General features: G+C 45.7%; 1 protein-coding gene across 8 annotated transcripts in view; it reads left to right on the plus strand.

The window, feature by feature from the left end:
- Positions 1–15462, plus strand: part of COL13A1 (collagen type XIII alpha 1 chain) — a 103199-nt gene that overhangs the window by 83007 nt on the left and 4730 nt on the right. For 6 of the 8 annotated variants that reach the window (XM_042033472.1, XM_042033473.1, XM_042033476.1 and 3 more), the window contains 9 exons: positions 696–737; positions 1226–1252; positions 2161–2241; positions 4575–4610; positions 7080–7133; positions 7413–7466; positions 8213–8248; positions 11076–11162; positions 15190–15228. In XM_042033472.1, coding sequence (XP_041889406.1) covers positions 696–737; positions 1226–1252; positions 2161–2241; positions 4575–4610; positions 7080–7133; positions 7413–7466; positions 8213–8248; positions 11076–11162; positions 15190–15228 — 456 coding nt within the window. The remainder of the gene's footprint in view (positions 1–695; positions 738–1225; positions 1253–2160; positions 2242–4574; positions 4611–7079; positions 7134–7412; positions 7467–8212; positions 8249–11075; positions 11163–15189; positions 15229–15462) is intronic. The other 2 variants (XM_042033478.1, XM_042033474.1) reach the window with 2 other exon arrangements.

Consider the following 15462-nt stretch of genomic DNA (forward strand, 5'->3'; position numbering starts at 1 on the left):
TGAGGACAGCAAGCCTTGTGCTGTGGGACTGGATCGCCAGCTACCTCTGACTCCTGATGCCCTCCTTTTCCTGACACAAGAACAACCTATCTTACAATCACTAGTCAATAAGGAATGCCTAGGGAAGAAGAGAAGAGCTTGGAAAGCATAACAAATATTTTCCCTAGTATTTGCAGTAAATGGATTTCCTAGCAATTATTTGCATGTGTATATATACTATGTATTTTCTTTTTTGTTTTTCAGTAGATTCTAGAGTTCTTGAATTTGCCCATTCTCCCCTCAAAGCTCACCCCTAGCTTTGGAATGGCTTGCAGCAAGGAGTCCCACAGGCTATTGACACATGTGGAGCCAGATGCCTTCTTTCCTCTCTTCTATTCCTTGACCCTATAGGTCCTTGTAGGAATGATGGTAGAGTAGTGGAAGTGGACCTTTCTTTGGGAAAAAACCTCACTGCTTTCCCTCCTCTTAGATATTGGCAACTGCTGCATAACCTTCCGCAGAGTCCTGCTGCTGCTTCCCAGCTACTCTGTCTGGGATTGCTGCTGCTTCCTAATGCAGTCCTTAGGGGGAGTCTAGGTTTCCCAGCCTGGTGGAAGAGCTCTGCTGCACCCTGTGTCCTGTCTCCCCTCTGAGCAGCCCCACTTTGCCCCTGAGGGCAGCACATTGATGGTGACTCCTCTTGCATTGCTTTCTAGATATCTGGGCCCCCTGGACCCCAAGGCCCTCCAGGACCTCCAGTAAGTTTGAGTGATACACCTGAGGAGCAAGGCACTGGGAATGGGATTAGAGCAGGCTGTGGCTGGGGAGGATTCTGTGTGGAGGAGACAGAACCACTGCAGTGTTGAAAGGGGAACATGCTTAGTATCACTTCCAAGCCCACCCCCAGAGTAGGTCAGAGCTACAGTGGGCTGGGAGGGCAAAGAAAAAAGGTTATGTTAGTCTGAGCTGAAAGGAAGACAGTAGCAGGATGGGATTAAAGGGATCAACTGCAGAAATTGTCTTAATAGCACACCTGGCCCCCTGCCAGGGTGTGCTTGGCAAGAGGCTCCTCGTTAGAGATGAAAACAGTACATGAAGTGCCCATTACACAAATGAAGAGGCTTTTGGGCTGAGTGTTTCTGCTCCAGAAAGCAAAACCTTTGTACTGCAGGCTTAACTGGGATACCTGGAGCTTAAAGCCCATCCTGAAACATTACTTATATCTTGTTTCTCATCCCAAATACAGGGTCTTCAGGGTGTTCCAGGACCCAAGGTAAGGGTACAAAACATTACGTACTGAAATGTGACTGAAATTGTCCAAGGTGCTAGAATTCCCTTTAGTAACAGCTTCCTCGTGTTCAGGTGGTACTTTTCTTCCATGTTGGTAAGAGGATAAATCCTTCTGGATATTTTCTTGAAGAAAATGGATTAGCGGCTCTCATTTTGGGACAAAAAACAGTTGAGTGTAAACGTACAAGGAGAGCTGCATCTTTCTGGTGACATTCTGGGCAAAGATTGGAAAATGTGCAAAGTGTTTTAGTTCTTCTGATTATCCTTAATATTTGGCCACCAGCACTGTTTGGGTGCTAAAAATGATGGGTATGTTTTAAAAGGCCTTATGAACAGGAATGGGGGGGTGGGAAAGCTTTGGGTTACATTTTGAATTTAAGAAAAAGGAGTATTTTGTTTAATATTGCTTCATAGTTTATAATACAGAATTTAAAAAATACAATTGGTAAAGGAAAGCTGAAATTATTTTTTTCTGAAGTGTTGAAACTGATGCCTTAGCATTTACAAAAGTCTTTCCAAACATCATTTCTGTATGATTTTTCTTCAAAGCTTGTACATACCTGTCATTCGCTTCCAGTGGATCCACATCTTAAAGTGTAATCCCACTGCATCAGATAACTTCTGGTTATTTATATTTATATACAGAAACAAGAGCAGGGAGAGCAGCACTATAGTGAGCTCTGAACATCTTTACCCACAGGGCCTGAGTCTCCTCTTATTGCCACTGAGTTAAAACAGGTGCTCACACAGGGGTAATTTGACAGTGGTTTTCTTCAGCTTAGGCTGAGAATTGGGCTAAAGCATTACTCTGCTGCCTCTTCTGAAGGGAGAAATGTTTGTTATGTAAGTGCTGTTATGGTGGGTTTATTTTCTGCTTCATCCTTCCTTTAGGGGGAAGCAGGGATTGATGGAGTGAAAGGAGAGAAGGGTGCCCAGGGTGAAAAAGGAGACAGAGGGCCACTGGGATTACCCGTAAGTATCCAGGAAGCAAGCAGCACTTTGTGAGCCAAACTTAATATCAGCTGTAAAAAGATCCCTCAATAGGAGACGCACGTGGGGATTTGGTATGTAAAGTCAGAGAAAGAGATGGTCTATAAATAACTGTGCCTTTGCTTTTTAAACTCAAAGTCTCAATTTCTGTACACAGCCTTCAACTTCTAGATCTGTTGAATAGATCAGTGATCACTTTATTTCCTCCTGCTTCTGGCAGGACTGGGAAAAACAAGCAGTAGCTTTCCTGGATGTTCTCTGCACCTCAGGACAAGACCAGAAACAGAAGCTGGAGATGCCTTCCCCAGCCATTTGTCTCCTGGGCTAAGCTTTGTACAAAGTGTGGTTGTTGTTAATGCAACCAGCTTCTTGGATAGCTGGAACATTCCTGTCACTTCTGCCATGGCATCAGTGCTCCTCCTGAGCCAGCGTGTCCCTGCTGTGTGTGAAGTCGGTCCCGTTAACCTGGTGTTAGTGCACTGCTTGGCTTAGTGAGAGGAATTGGGGCACAATGTATTACAGAGAAGTTGCAGGAGCTTTAGATACAAACCTGATGATGAGTTGGTGGTAACTTAGTCCCACCCAGTTGTTCCACAGCCCCCAACTTCTCTCATATCATAAAAAGCACTGGTGGCACAGCAGACCTTCTGCCTTTGCCAAATGTTCTGCCTGGAACGAACACTGCAGAGTGCATCTCATGTACTGTGTGGCTTTCTTGTCCTGTGTTTGACCACCCAGATCCCTTGTCCCTGACTTTGGCTGAAATGTGCGTGTCTTTGTAAAATGTTTTCCTCCTTTACTTGTGCTGAACAGTAGTTCCCTTCTAGAGCTTGGATGAATCCCCTCTAACTCTAGGTGCTTAAGTGAGCCCAGCATGAGTACATTCCCTGGGGCTCCAGGCAGAGCCAGGGGGGAGAAAGTGGTGCTTTTGGAAGGCTCAAAGGGTGTGGGATTGTGCCTCAGTGAAGCAGTGAGAAGTCAGAACCCAGTCCCCTGAGAAATGCAAATGGAAGTTTTCTGTGTAAGTGGTTATTCCTTATTGTGGGGTATCTGGACAGGGGAGGGATGTCCTTGTGACAGTCTGAGCAGAAGATGCCTCAACAGTTATCCCAACAACTCATCTTCGGGGCAGGGAATGTGCTAGTTGCTTCTCCTACACTAGTGAGCCCCATGGGGGTCCAAAGGTGCCTTGGCTTTTCCCATCACTCTTCCTGAGCTGTGGAGGTGGGAAGACTGGCCCAGAAGTGTCCTCTTAGACATGGTTTATATTTGGATCAGCAATATTGGCTGGCCAACCAGGAAGCACAGCCAGTAAGATCAGATATTGTGGAACTTATATCCTTTTTCAGAGCCACTGAACTCTCTTCATAAGATTTCCGAGCCTGATCCAACGTGTCTTCAGCCTGTCAAACTAAATGCAGTGCCACGCAGGTTCTGAAATATTTCAGACTGTAAAATGCTGAAGCTGGATCTGCTGCCTTTTTCTGTGACTTGGGGCTTGACATCATGCTGGAATTCCAGTCCTGATTGTCTGCAGTAGCCTTGGAGTTTGTAATGCTCAAGTGGAGGAAAACTCAGTATTTAGTACTTACATCCTACCACAGCTTTCCCTCCCAACTACTGTCATACAAGCCACTGGGCTTGATGGGCCTTGGGGAGAACCACTCTTAGGTCTTATGGATGAGGAAATTCAGGGCAAGAGCCAAGCAGACAGAAAAGTGCCACTTGATCTCAGTCTGGTGTAAATTTGCACTGGTGACATGGGGAGATGAGCCACCTGTTTCATAAGCCCCCAAACAACTGCATGTGGAGTGGAGCAAGCCTGCAGCTGACCCAGTGCACACCAACAGTCCCCGGGTTTCTTGGTAGCAACTTGAACAGCTGATGGTTCTGTGCTGCTTGTAAATGCTTTGGTGACCACCGGCATCTGAGCCTTGTGTCTCACCTGTGTTGCCCAGCCTGCCACAAAGGCAATGCAGATTCCAGCTCCACTGTCACATTGTCCTTTTTGCCACCTGTCACGGAACAGCTGCTTCCCCAGGAGCTTTCCTGGTGGCATTGAGAGAAGGAAATTTGCACTCTTAAGAGGATCTGAAAGTTGCAGGTCAACATTGTATGTATTCAGTGTTTCTATGTTTTTGTTGGTTTGCTTGTAAGTGCCATCATCTGTCCTTGAGATCTTAATTTTTGTTAATTGCAAGCATATGTTTGTCTCAAGTCACTGCTTTACTCACCTCTCCCCTCCCCTCTCCTTTCCCCTCACCCTCCTCCCCTCTCCTCTGCCTTGTTTTTGTGAACCCTCCCTGTCTGTTCAGGGTGCTTCAGGTTTAGACGGCAGGCCTGGACCACCGGTGAGTTCCATTTCTCTGTTACCCCATGTTTGTCCTCCCCAGTATCGTGACTCATTCTGTGTCTTCCACCTGAGTCTTGTTTACACCAGGAATAATATTTTTATCACAGCAGGCTTGGGAGGGGTTAAACTTAAAATGAGGATTGATGTCACACGCTTGTCTTCTTTGATGTTATGAGTCTGGATCCTGGGCTCACAGCCTACTTGTTCCTCTCTGTCTCAGTAACAAGACGAATGAAACCTCTGCATGGTTCCATGATGCTCCGTTCTCCTGTTCTCTATCCTGAGGGATCTCCAACCTGCTGGTCCCCATAAGATGGGAGAGGGACTCATCATCAGGAACTGTAGTCATAGGACAAGGGGGAATGGCTTCAAAATGAAAGATTGAGCAGGTTTAGGTTGGATATTAGGAGAAAGTTCTTTATTGTGAGGCACTGGCAGAGGCTGCTCCGAGAAGCTGTGACTGCCCCTCCCCTGGAAGTGTTCAAGGCCAGGTTGGACAAGGCTTGGAGCAACCTGGTCCTAGTGGAAGGTGTCCCTGGCCTTGGCAGGGGGTTGGAACGAGGTGATCTTTAAAGTCTGTTCCGACCCTAAACCATTCTATGATTCTAAGTAATGCAAACCTGGTTCTACAAGCCGCTCTGCTATTATTGGATAACAGCTGTTAAATAACAGCCAAATATTTTCAATCCCTCTTGGGAAATCACAGATCACCCATGTACAATCCATTTGGCTATTTAAAAACAAAAAGCAATTTCTCCTCCTCAGTATAGCTGGGAATAATTTCAGCTGCTCTGACTTCTGAACAGAATCTGAGTGGCAGCTTATACAGTCACTTGTTTGGGGGAAACTATAGATACAGTTTTATAGATGTGCAGGGGAGATTTCAATGGCACTAAATGATGTATAAGTGCAGGCAATTAAGATTTCCATGGCTGCATGAATCTAAGGAGAGCCTGATTTTTCTCTCTTCCTTCACCATGCTGAAGTTGTGTGCTGCATGAGCTACTCTTCCACTTGTATTCTGCAGACCTTAACTTCTCTGAAAAGCTCTCCTGATCTGCATGAGCTGTCCTGCTCGCATCAGAGGGGTTACTTCAGTGACTAAGGATTGCAGACTGACATTAAGAAGTGCAAGACCCTTTGCTTTAAAGCTCTTAGAAAAAGACTCTCTCATTTGGGAAGCTTGCTCCTTGGTTATTCCTAGGAGTCAGGTAACGTGCCTCAAAACTATCCCTTTATCGAGGCTCCATGAAGGAATTGTAGGTCCATACCTATGGGGTTCAAGGAGTCTGTACAAGGAGTCTGGGTTGGAGACGCCAGAATCCTGCTCTTAGCCAGAGGGACTATTACTGAACCACCATGTTGCCAACATTAAAGATCTCTTTGATTAATTTCGCAAAACCCAGGCAAGTCTCGTGAGCACCAGAAAAGAAGTTTGGTGTGCTGGTGTTTAGGGACCGAGGCTGGAGAGCTGGCCAGAGTAACGTCACGTACACTGATACGATTTGAGCATTGTTCTCCCTTTATTGTTTACCTATGCAAGCTTATATCTACTTTTTGCAAAGATTCACCCCCAGTCCCTCTAGACAGCCTCTAATCAGTGGGGGAGACGACCAGTGTATAACTTTGCCAAGGACTTTCAGGGCTGCCTGCAGCCAGGTGCTTTCCAGGCTTGCCTGCAGCCAGGGGCCAGTTCAGGGGCTTTTCCTCAGCAACCCTGGGTTGTCCAATCTTCCCAGGGTTATCATATGCCCCTGTTCTACAAGGAATCCCTGTACACTGGTGGGAGATGGCCTCTGTGTCAAAGGGTTAGGAAAAACACTGGGTTTTCCTGTCAGCGTGACTGGGAGCCTGGTGGAGTGACATGAATGGCAAAGAGGGAGCAGAGGGACTGGAGGATACCCCTCCCAGCTCACATCTGTGCCTGTGCACACCTGCATTCAGCACTGCAGCTTGGGGTCTGTCAGCTTGCATGAACGACTGACCCAACACTTTCCATTTCGCTCAACTACGCTGACTTGAGGTGGGGCGGGGGGAGGTAAAGAAAATAAGGAAATAATCAAAAAGAAAAGCAAATTGCTTATCACATGTGTAAATGGCCTTTACTCTGCTACAGCTTTCAGCCTTGTCTGGTATAAACTAGAGAGAAAGAATTCCTGTCTGTGGAGCTGGTAGAAATGTTTGCTGAAACACGTGTCAAGAGAGCGCTTCAAAATTAGAAATGAGGCTCTGTATGTTGTTGCTGGTGTGATCTAACATAGCAGCTCCAATGTTCTTCAAATTGCCTGTACCAACTACTTCAAATGCATCGCCACTAACACTGAAAGCTGTAGTGGTGCTAGGTGCCTTCCACCACCAGACTGTCCTTCCAAGCTGTGCTTTTCCTAAGGGAGTAGCAGTGTCTCCTGGCTTTAATGAGACCCTGGAATAAAAGCGTCCTGATGTGTTTTCCTTCCTACAACTGCAGGGTACTCCAGGACCAATTGGGGTTTCGGGACCAGCAGGACCAAAAGGAGAAAGGGTGAGTTTGCTTCAGAACTGATGGATGCTCTGTAACTTCTCTGAAGATACAACAGCTCTGAGGGATGGAGGGAGCTCTAGGCTTTTCCAGAGCTGGGATTGCCCTCTCCTTGTGCATACAAGACCCTCAGCTGCACCTCTTTGGTATTTGAGTAGCTCATCCTTGGGGGTTTTCAGGTGCTTTGAAATGCATCCTTTGCTTTTTCTTCTATGGTGTTCTGCTACCTGTTTGTACTGAATAGGAATGTTAACAGTTTCTACTCTTTTATATCCATTTCAGGGCAGTAAAGGAGATCCTGGAGTTGCAGGACCAATGGGGCCAGCAGGGCTTCCTGTAAGTATGGAATAGCAGGGATTTATCTCCAGAGCCTGTGCCTTGCTTTGGTTGACAGCTGAAGATGCTGCAGTATTACAGTGTTTGTAGTCACAGCTGAGTTAGGTGTAACTCAAAAGATTTCATTTGCTGTGGGAGTGACAGAAGAAGCTGAGTAGCTTCAGAGCAGACTCAGAGTGATGTGGAGGAGGCTGAAGGGAAACTGTTAATTCACCTTCGTCCTTGAACTACCAAAAGAAGCTGTGGGGGACTCCCAGGATGTGTATCTTAGTCCAAAATGCTGCTTTTGAGCAGCTCCCCTTACCTTTCACAGCCTGGATGCCTGCCTCCCAGCTGTATGGGAGAGTCCTGTCTTGCCATTGCAGGGACAAATGCTGCCTTCAGTGAGGTTAGTTCCGCTGTCTGGGATTGCCTTTTGCAAAATGGGGCCAGTGTTGGTGCTCTGGTCTAATGCAGTCATGGAGTTGCTTTGTTGTTTAACACAAAAAACGAAGTTTGCTGCATTGTCACAACTAGTTTGTTTCTTATCTGAAGGCCCTTAAGGTAATAATAGTGCTGTTGCAACCTGGATGGTCTGATGGAGGTGAAGAGAAGGTTGTCTGCTGGAAAAGTTTTGTTTTTGACATAGGGCCATTGGTACAAATGGAAAAAATCCAAGCTCCTGAGCACACAATCTTCTCTGTAGTGGGAATACAATGAAACCTACTCGTTTTTAAAGTATTTCTTTTTGTGTTGATGCATTTCAGGGTTTACAAGGTCTACCTGGTGACAAGGGAGGCCGGGTAAGTTGCCAGGCGAACTCCTTGTATTTAATTGCTAACACCTGTACACAGTGACATCCCAGTTAACTCCTGAGCACCTGTAGCAGCTAGCATGTGTTTGCCAGACCTTCATCCAAGTAACCTTACACACATTTTACAAGGTGATACCCGTAGCTCATTCCATCACCTGGGGCATTGTGCTATATCTCTCTGAAGGCTGTAGGAGGGATTTTCTAATGTGTTCATTGTTGTCACACCTCTGTTCTCACTGAAGCACAGGACTTGAGTTAGGCCAACATGGTGTGCTTTAGGAAATCCAGCTTATCTACTTACTGATGTGTGTAGGGATTCCTGGGAGAATTAGCTGAGGTGTAGCCAGCAAATCTTATTTCAGTACTCTGAAATTATCCCTGAAGCATGAAAAAGAAGGTTGTCTTCTAGCAAACGATCCTGCAGAGAATTTGGAAGATGGAAATTTGGAAAACATAAATTAAATTTGCCTGCCTTGAAGAATCAGACATAAAATCTCCTCAGGCATTGTCCTGAATGGAAGTGATGGTGAACAGCTGGGTCAAACCTGGTAATGAGAATGGCAGCTTTCCCATCGTACCACCTGTGTTATAGAAAGGTAAACATTGCTAAGAAGTGCATGTTGAGAAGCTCCTTCTTTTTCACCAAGTTTTCTTGCCTATTGAGGCTTTGAATCTGAATCTTTTTGATAAAAACATTTAGGAGCTATGGTTGAATATAATTTATATTCAGAAATATAAATGACTTTTGGATTGGAGTCTGTAATATTACAATTGTATAAATGTCAAGCAGTTCAATAGAGTACAAGTGTATGTAGTCACACACACCTTTTATTCATAAGAATCTGGCATCACCTAAATTTATCTGGAAATGTAATTTTTTTATAGTGCATGTGCCCGTGTGATTATTTCATTATGTGGATTTGCTTTTGATGCATAGTGAGTGTTCTCTATCCTCCATCTGCAATGGATTTCTGACCTTCCTCTGCACAGAAAGGACAGTTTTGGACAGCACTAGCCAGCTGGCATCTTAAACTAGGGGAGAAAGGTTCAAGTTTCATGGGAATGGCAAAGTTCTCCCCTTTTTTGATCATTGCATTTCTGCCTTTGCTTCTTAACTTCCTCTTCACTTTTGTTTTGCTTGTGTGGCTTCTAAAAAATGTAATTTTTAATTCCTAGACTTTTTCAGTTGGTTTTTGAACTGAGTATCTTAGTTAAAAAAAGGATCTTTCATTAGCTTTCATTAGCTGGGATTTCCCTGAGCTCTGGCATAAAATCAAGTGAAAACTGGGAGAAATTGCAACTCCTTGTAGAGGATGAGTTGGAAAGCATGAGTGGGGAGTTTGACTGGCCCCTTGAAGTGTGCATGCACTCTGCCTCACTGCAGCCCATGGCTTGCAATGGAAAAGTGTGAGAAACTCAGGAGTGTAAATGGGCAAGTGCAGTATCTTAGGGGACCCTAGAAAATAACCCTTTTCCCACTGAGCCTTTGTCCAGGGATTTCCCCTTACTCCCTACTCCGAAGTCCCAGTTTGCCAAAATCCTCTCTTTTCCTCTAGGCTTTTAAAATCCCAGAAATGCTCCTGCTGCTCTCTGCTTGAAGCAGGAGATCAGCGTAGCTGTGCCTGGGGTTGTGGCACTAATGGCAGTGGGAACAGGCAGCATTTTGTGTAATCCAGCTGAAAAAGTGTGAACCCTGAACTTGTCCTGCTGTTATTTTAATGCCTGTGGGGGTTTTTGTGTGTGTGTGTGTTTGTGTATCTTCCTTGCTCCTATAGGTCCACCTTTGTCCCCTTTATCCCTTCCTCCTCTTCCACCTTTCTTCCTGGTTCCTTCCTCCAGAGCAACCCATGCTGCGTTTTTCCTGGATTATCCTCTGCATTCCAGTGCTTGGTTCTGGGTGACTTCTCCTCATTGCCTCTTCTCTCCAATCCATTTCTCTTGCCAGCTTTGGGTTTAACATTTTTTTTAAAAGAACAAGCAGCAGCCTGTGCTGTCTGATTTTATCCCTTAATTCCTTTAACACTCCCCACGAGGACCCTAAGTTCAGTTCCCTGTGCAGCAGCCCCTTCCCTGTTTCATGCTCAGCAGCTTCGAGAATTGCCTGTTACACAGAAGGATTTGGTGTGGATGTAACTGACAAATACCACACTATGCCCTGCCTTGTGCTGCTAGTTAAGAATCAGGGACCAGTTGCTGCCCTGTGGCTGTGCTGCCTAGGACTACTCTGGTCTAACAGGTTTTTTGGGAGAGCGCTAGTCAGAGCATCCCAAAGGACAGCCAGACTGTGCAGATTCTCGGGGTTGAATACTTCCTTCATTCTCTGGCTGAGAGTTCCCTGAGTGAGACTTTCTTTGAGAATGGGAATTCAGAGGCATAAAAAAAGCATCTCAGTACTATCCCAGAGCTCCGGTGGCAGAGGGACTTTCCCAGCCAGCCGGAGATTGAGATAAGGTGGCACACTGCTGGTCAGAGGGGTGGTTTCCCATCCTGTGTAGTCTGGGGTCAGCCGGTTCTCCAAGGTGCCTCTCTCTGGTGTATGGGAAGCCCCGACAAGTGGTGTGATGATCCCTTTGATGCTGAGCCCTCACAGTCTGTCAGAGTGGGACTGCAGCCACAGCCACAGTGTTTATGCAGCTCAGTTACTGCTCAGCAGCTCCATATGTTGATCTTCACTTAATATCTCAGAGGGATAATTATTTTAAAATGTTTCCGAAATGTTTATTCTTTTTTAAACTATCGCTGACATTTGTTTGAACTGGATGATCCTAAAGCTCTTGTGTATTCTTTTTTTTCTTGGACTAAACTATTATTTACAGGGGGAGAGGGGCAAGAAAGGCTCTAGAGGGTCTAAAGGGGATAAGGGAGACCAAGGAGCACCTGGATTAGATGCACCCTGTCCGTTGGTATGTCCTGTTTCATCAAATGTATTGTTTTAAGATGTGTTGATGGGGAAGACAGAAGGAAATCATAACATAAATAATAGTCTTGCAAAAGTACAACATTTGGGTAAGGTCTGGCTGGGTTCCCACCACAGCCTGTGGCAAAGCTGTGGGACCAACTGATCCTCTGAGAGATCAGGCTCCTGAGTGACCATGGTTATGTTCCTTCCTCTTCCAGACCTCACAAAGGTTTGGGGTACATGGGATGTCCCATGTGCTGGGAGCCCGGGGCTTTCTCCTCTGCGGATAGAGCCCTGTCTCCTTTGCTGCTGGTTACGGCTCTTCTCTGGAGATGCTCGATAGGATCAAATATATGTGATAGCAAAACTGGAATGCTGGTTTCCTTGTCTTGGAATAACAGCCAGCTGATATGATGGCCTGAGAGCACACAGGGCACTTGAGCTGCACTACCCAGAGGGAAAACAAGTCTCAGTTATCCTAAATGGGATGTGTTTCTGTCAAAATAGATTGGCTGTAAGTCTAGGCAAATTAATATATACAGGAATATGTGTACATTTTTATCTAAATTCATATGCTACAGCAAATGCTGTCAAAAATCTGCTAGCAGTGCCGCAAATTCCAGGAGTACTTGGGGATCATGCTTTTAAAAATCCAGCTGCTGGGTTTCCTAGTGAAGATCAGAGGAATGGATGGTTTTGTAATGGAGGAAACGCTAGTCCCATCCTCTCAGCTTTAACTTAGAGAAGCATCTCCTGGCTCATAGATGACAGAAAACCAAAAACGAAACTGATGCTGATGCAGACAGGGGTCTGTGCTGGGTGTGCAGCTGAGTGCCCTGTGCCAGTCCCAGCAAGGACTCGGCTTCTCCTCCTGGGACACAGAGCTGGCTGGCACTGAATGAAATAACGATAGTGGTTGATTTCATAAACAGGGTCTCCGAGGTTTTAAAGGCGAGAAGGGTGAGCCGGGGCTACCTGGGCTGGACGGCCTGGATGCCCCATGCCCATTGGTATGGTGTACCTTCCCTTTCCTGCATGCTCATTTGCTTTTTGGCTCTTGATGCTATTTTCTGATCCCCCAAACAGCTGCATGCCCTAGAGACACCCAGCAGTTCCTTCCTTACCTGTCTCCATCTTCCCTTCCTCTCATAGCTGCTGTCAGAACCAGGCCCTTCCCTTCATTCTGATTCCCAGCTGCTGTCAGCAGTACTTTGTGGCATGAGGAAAAGTAGAGTTGGAATGTGGTTTTATTTACAATTTCTTCAATTCTTCCTTTGCCTTCACTTTCACAGCTTCCAGTAAACCTATGTATGCAGACCCAGCTCTGCACTGGCTTGGCTTCCTCACAAGGAGCTGCAATGCTTGTGTCCTTTATTAACTCTATTTTTAAGTGCCTGTGTGTGTTGAGCACAGCCTGACATGGTTCCATATGACCTCAGTCACCCCATACATTAAGATGACTGAAAATAATAGTTATCCCATTAGTAAGCCCATGTGAAACATATTAATGGGGACAGTTAACCTCTCTGCTGAGTAATTCCTATTTATTACTCTCCCCAGAAGTCCAAACTGTATCCATAGTATCCAAAAAACTTGAATTTGGGATTGCCTGTTTCCCAATATCCATCTTATTTGAGTGATAAAATGACTGTTGTATTAGTGCCTGATCTAGCTCAACAGCTGTAGGGCAAAAGTATTCTGAAACACCTAACCCCAACTGATTTCTACGTATCCCAGTAAAGGTCATCAATTTATTCATTTTCTCTGATATTTCTGGAGATGCAGCATTCAGGGTGGGATTTTTTTCTCCTTAGGACAGTCTCAACATCTCTGTAATACAAAGAAATTTGTACTCCCCTGCCCTTCCGGCCCTGTTTGGCCTGACAAAGTTTGCTTGAGTATGGTCCTTCCAAGCTTTACGCTCACTTAAGGATGTTTGATGCCATCTACTTTGGATGGGATATTGTTAGTTCACTAGCTGGAAAAATGCACCCCAAAGCAAAAAGCCACATTTAGTTCAGAAGGTTTTCCTAGTTTCTTGAGGAAAAAAACAAAACAGGAAACTGCCATAAAAAGCTGTTGTTATTTGAGCTTTGTGAAGAGCTAACATAGTTTTCCATCCAGTATTCCCTCCTTTAGGTGCTGCTGTTGCCTCTTTGGGGCAGTGACCACTGTTAAAGTCTCAGTTGCAGCTCTCTACATTCTGGGTAGCAGAAACTTCTTCCAGTCCCACAGGTGAAGCTGTACCTGCCCAGAACAGTCCACAAAGGAGGAAGACCACAGAGCCATGTGTTTTGTCTCCCAGTTATCATGGCCAGGTTTCTATAGAGTAACATCTGGCTGAATAAGGCCCCTAATTTTGCAGGTGCAAGGATTTCACCAGTGCCCTGGTACACGACCTTTTTGGTTTTGTCAGTGCTCCCAGTGAGGATTCACCCCACATGGCTGTATTAGAATTCACACTATTTTCATTAAGGGAGACTTGCCAGAAAATCTGATGAAATACGGATGCTGTTATTTTTTTATACGTAGTGTTCTGGCATGCAAGCTAGCTTGGGAACGTGAATAAGCATGTTTTTTGATCCAGCTAGGTTAGAAGCTTAGCATCCAGCTGACACATCCATGTGTGTAGCTTATGGAGGCTGTGAACTGACTCTTTGCACATCTGAGATATGTGGAAGGAGATCCTTGGTACTAGTAAGCATGTCATGTTTCTGTTCTTGGCACATTCGCCTGCAACAAACACTTCCTTGTGACCCTGATCTTCCTTTGATCCCTAAGCTGTGACTCCCTGGCCTCCCATTCCTTCATACACCTAACTTCCCATCTCCTCCTGCCGTGCACTACACCAGTCATTCCTATCACCACCAGTGTACCAATGGGAATGCCACAATTTACCCAGTAAATAACTTGTAATCCCATGTTTCCACGTAGTTGGGGGAAGGGGAGGAAGCAGCACAAGGAGACCAAAGTCAAAAAATGCATTTGAAAAGCAATATTGTTGTACTATCATGGTAACATTCATGAGCCCCCTGGAAGTGCATCTCCAGTAAATAGTTAATTTCTCAATATACTACCGTGCATTTGCTTTTCTGTTTGTATTTTTTTGGGGTTTCCTGGGGAATAGCGATAGACCACGAATCTACCATGTGCACACAGCACAAATATTTGACTTCTCATGTCAGAGATTTATCTCCTTACATCTGACTTTATCTCCTGCCCCAGAGCACCTTAGCACTGGTGTCACATCCAGCCCATCAAAGAGGGTTTCACAGGGTTGAAATGAATGGCAGCCATTTACAAAAGCATTTCCCAACCATGGAGCCCAAGACATCACCGTTGCAGAAGTGCTGGGGGATTTTCACAGAAATCCCACTGTGTTATTGAAGCCAAAGCCCCTTTTCAGGGACTCAGCTGAGACATCCTGAACCAGCAGAGGGGCTGCTTGCCTTCCTAATTTCCCGGGAGCAGGATCTCCCCAGAGGCAAGAGGGGATAGCTGGGCAGTGTCTCACATGACAAAGCAAACCCTTTGACAGATAGGGCAGAAAGGAAAGGGAGGTTTTTTCCAGACCCTCCTCAGGGTCTGAGGTTAGTGCTGACTCTGGGGTTTGGTTTTAAGCTCAATGTTACATAGCCAAGCCTGAGGACACAGAGCAGCCACTTCACACTTCCCACTGCCAGCCCCTGGCAGTATTTTTCTGGCTCAGTTGGCCCTCCTGTGTTCCTTCTCTTCTTCCTTCAAGGAAGCCTGAATAGACTCCTTTCTTAGGAGAGAGTGGTTCTCGGGTACATAAGTCCCTTGGACAGCGTGCAGGCATTTCCCTTCTTCACCCCAGCCCCTGCTTCAGGCTGCACTGGTTCTGCCAGCCGGAAGTCTGGGTCATCTGAATGGTGAGGAATATCTCTGACTATTCCTCCAGCCCTGGTTCAAACTGTTTGTTGCAGTAATAGTTAACCCATGCCTTCCTTTCTCCATCTCTGTACTACTTTATGTGTCCTAAATTGCTATTTCATCCATCTTTTTTGCAGGGGGAGGATGGCCTTCCAGTTCAAGGCTGCTGGAATAAGGTAAAGTAATCTTGGAAACGTTGTTGTGCTGAGTTGGCAGTGCCATGGGTCCTGCTGATGTTTTTCCATGAATCTGTATAAGAGCAGAAGAGGTGTGGATGCATGGATGGGATTTCCAGGACTGTATCCCTGGAAAGTGGCAACCAAAACTCCTCCTTATTTGTATATCAGAGTTCAGCTCTATGGGCTACAAAGGAGAGAACTGTATCTGTGGCCTGTGAGCTGCCTGGCCCT

Source organism: Corvus kubaryi, unplaced genomic scaffold (assembly GCF_017639235.1).
Source record: "Corvus kubaryi isolate FWS band 111438036 unplaced genomic scaffold, C.kubaryi_AGA036_p1.0 37357, whole genome shotgun sequence".
Lineage (NCBI taxonomy): Eukaryota > Metazoa > Chordata > Aves > Passeriformes > Corvidae > Corvus > Corvus kubaryi.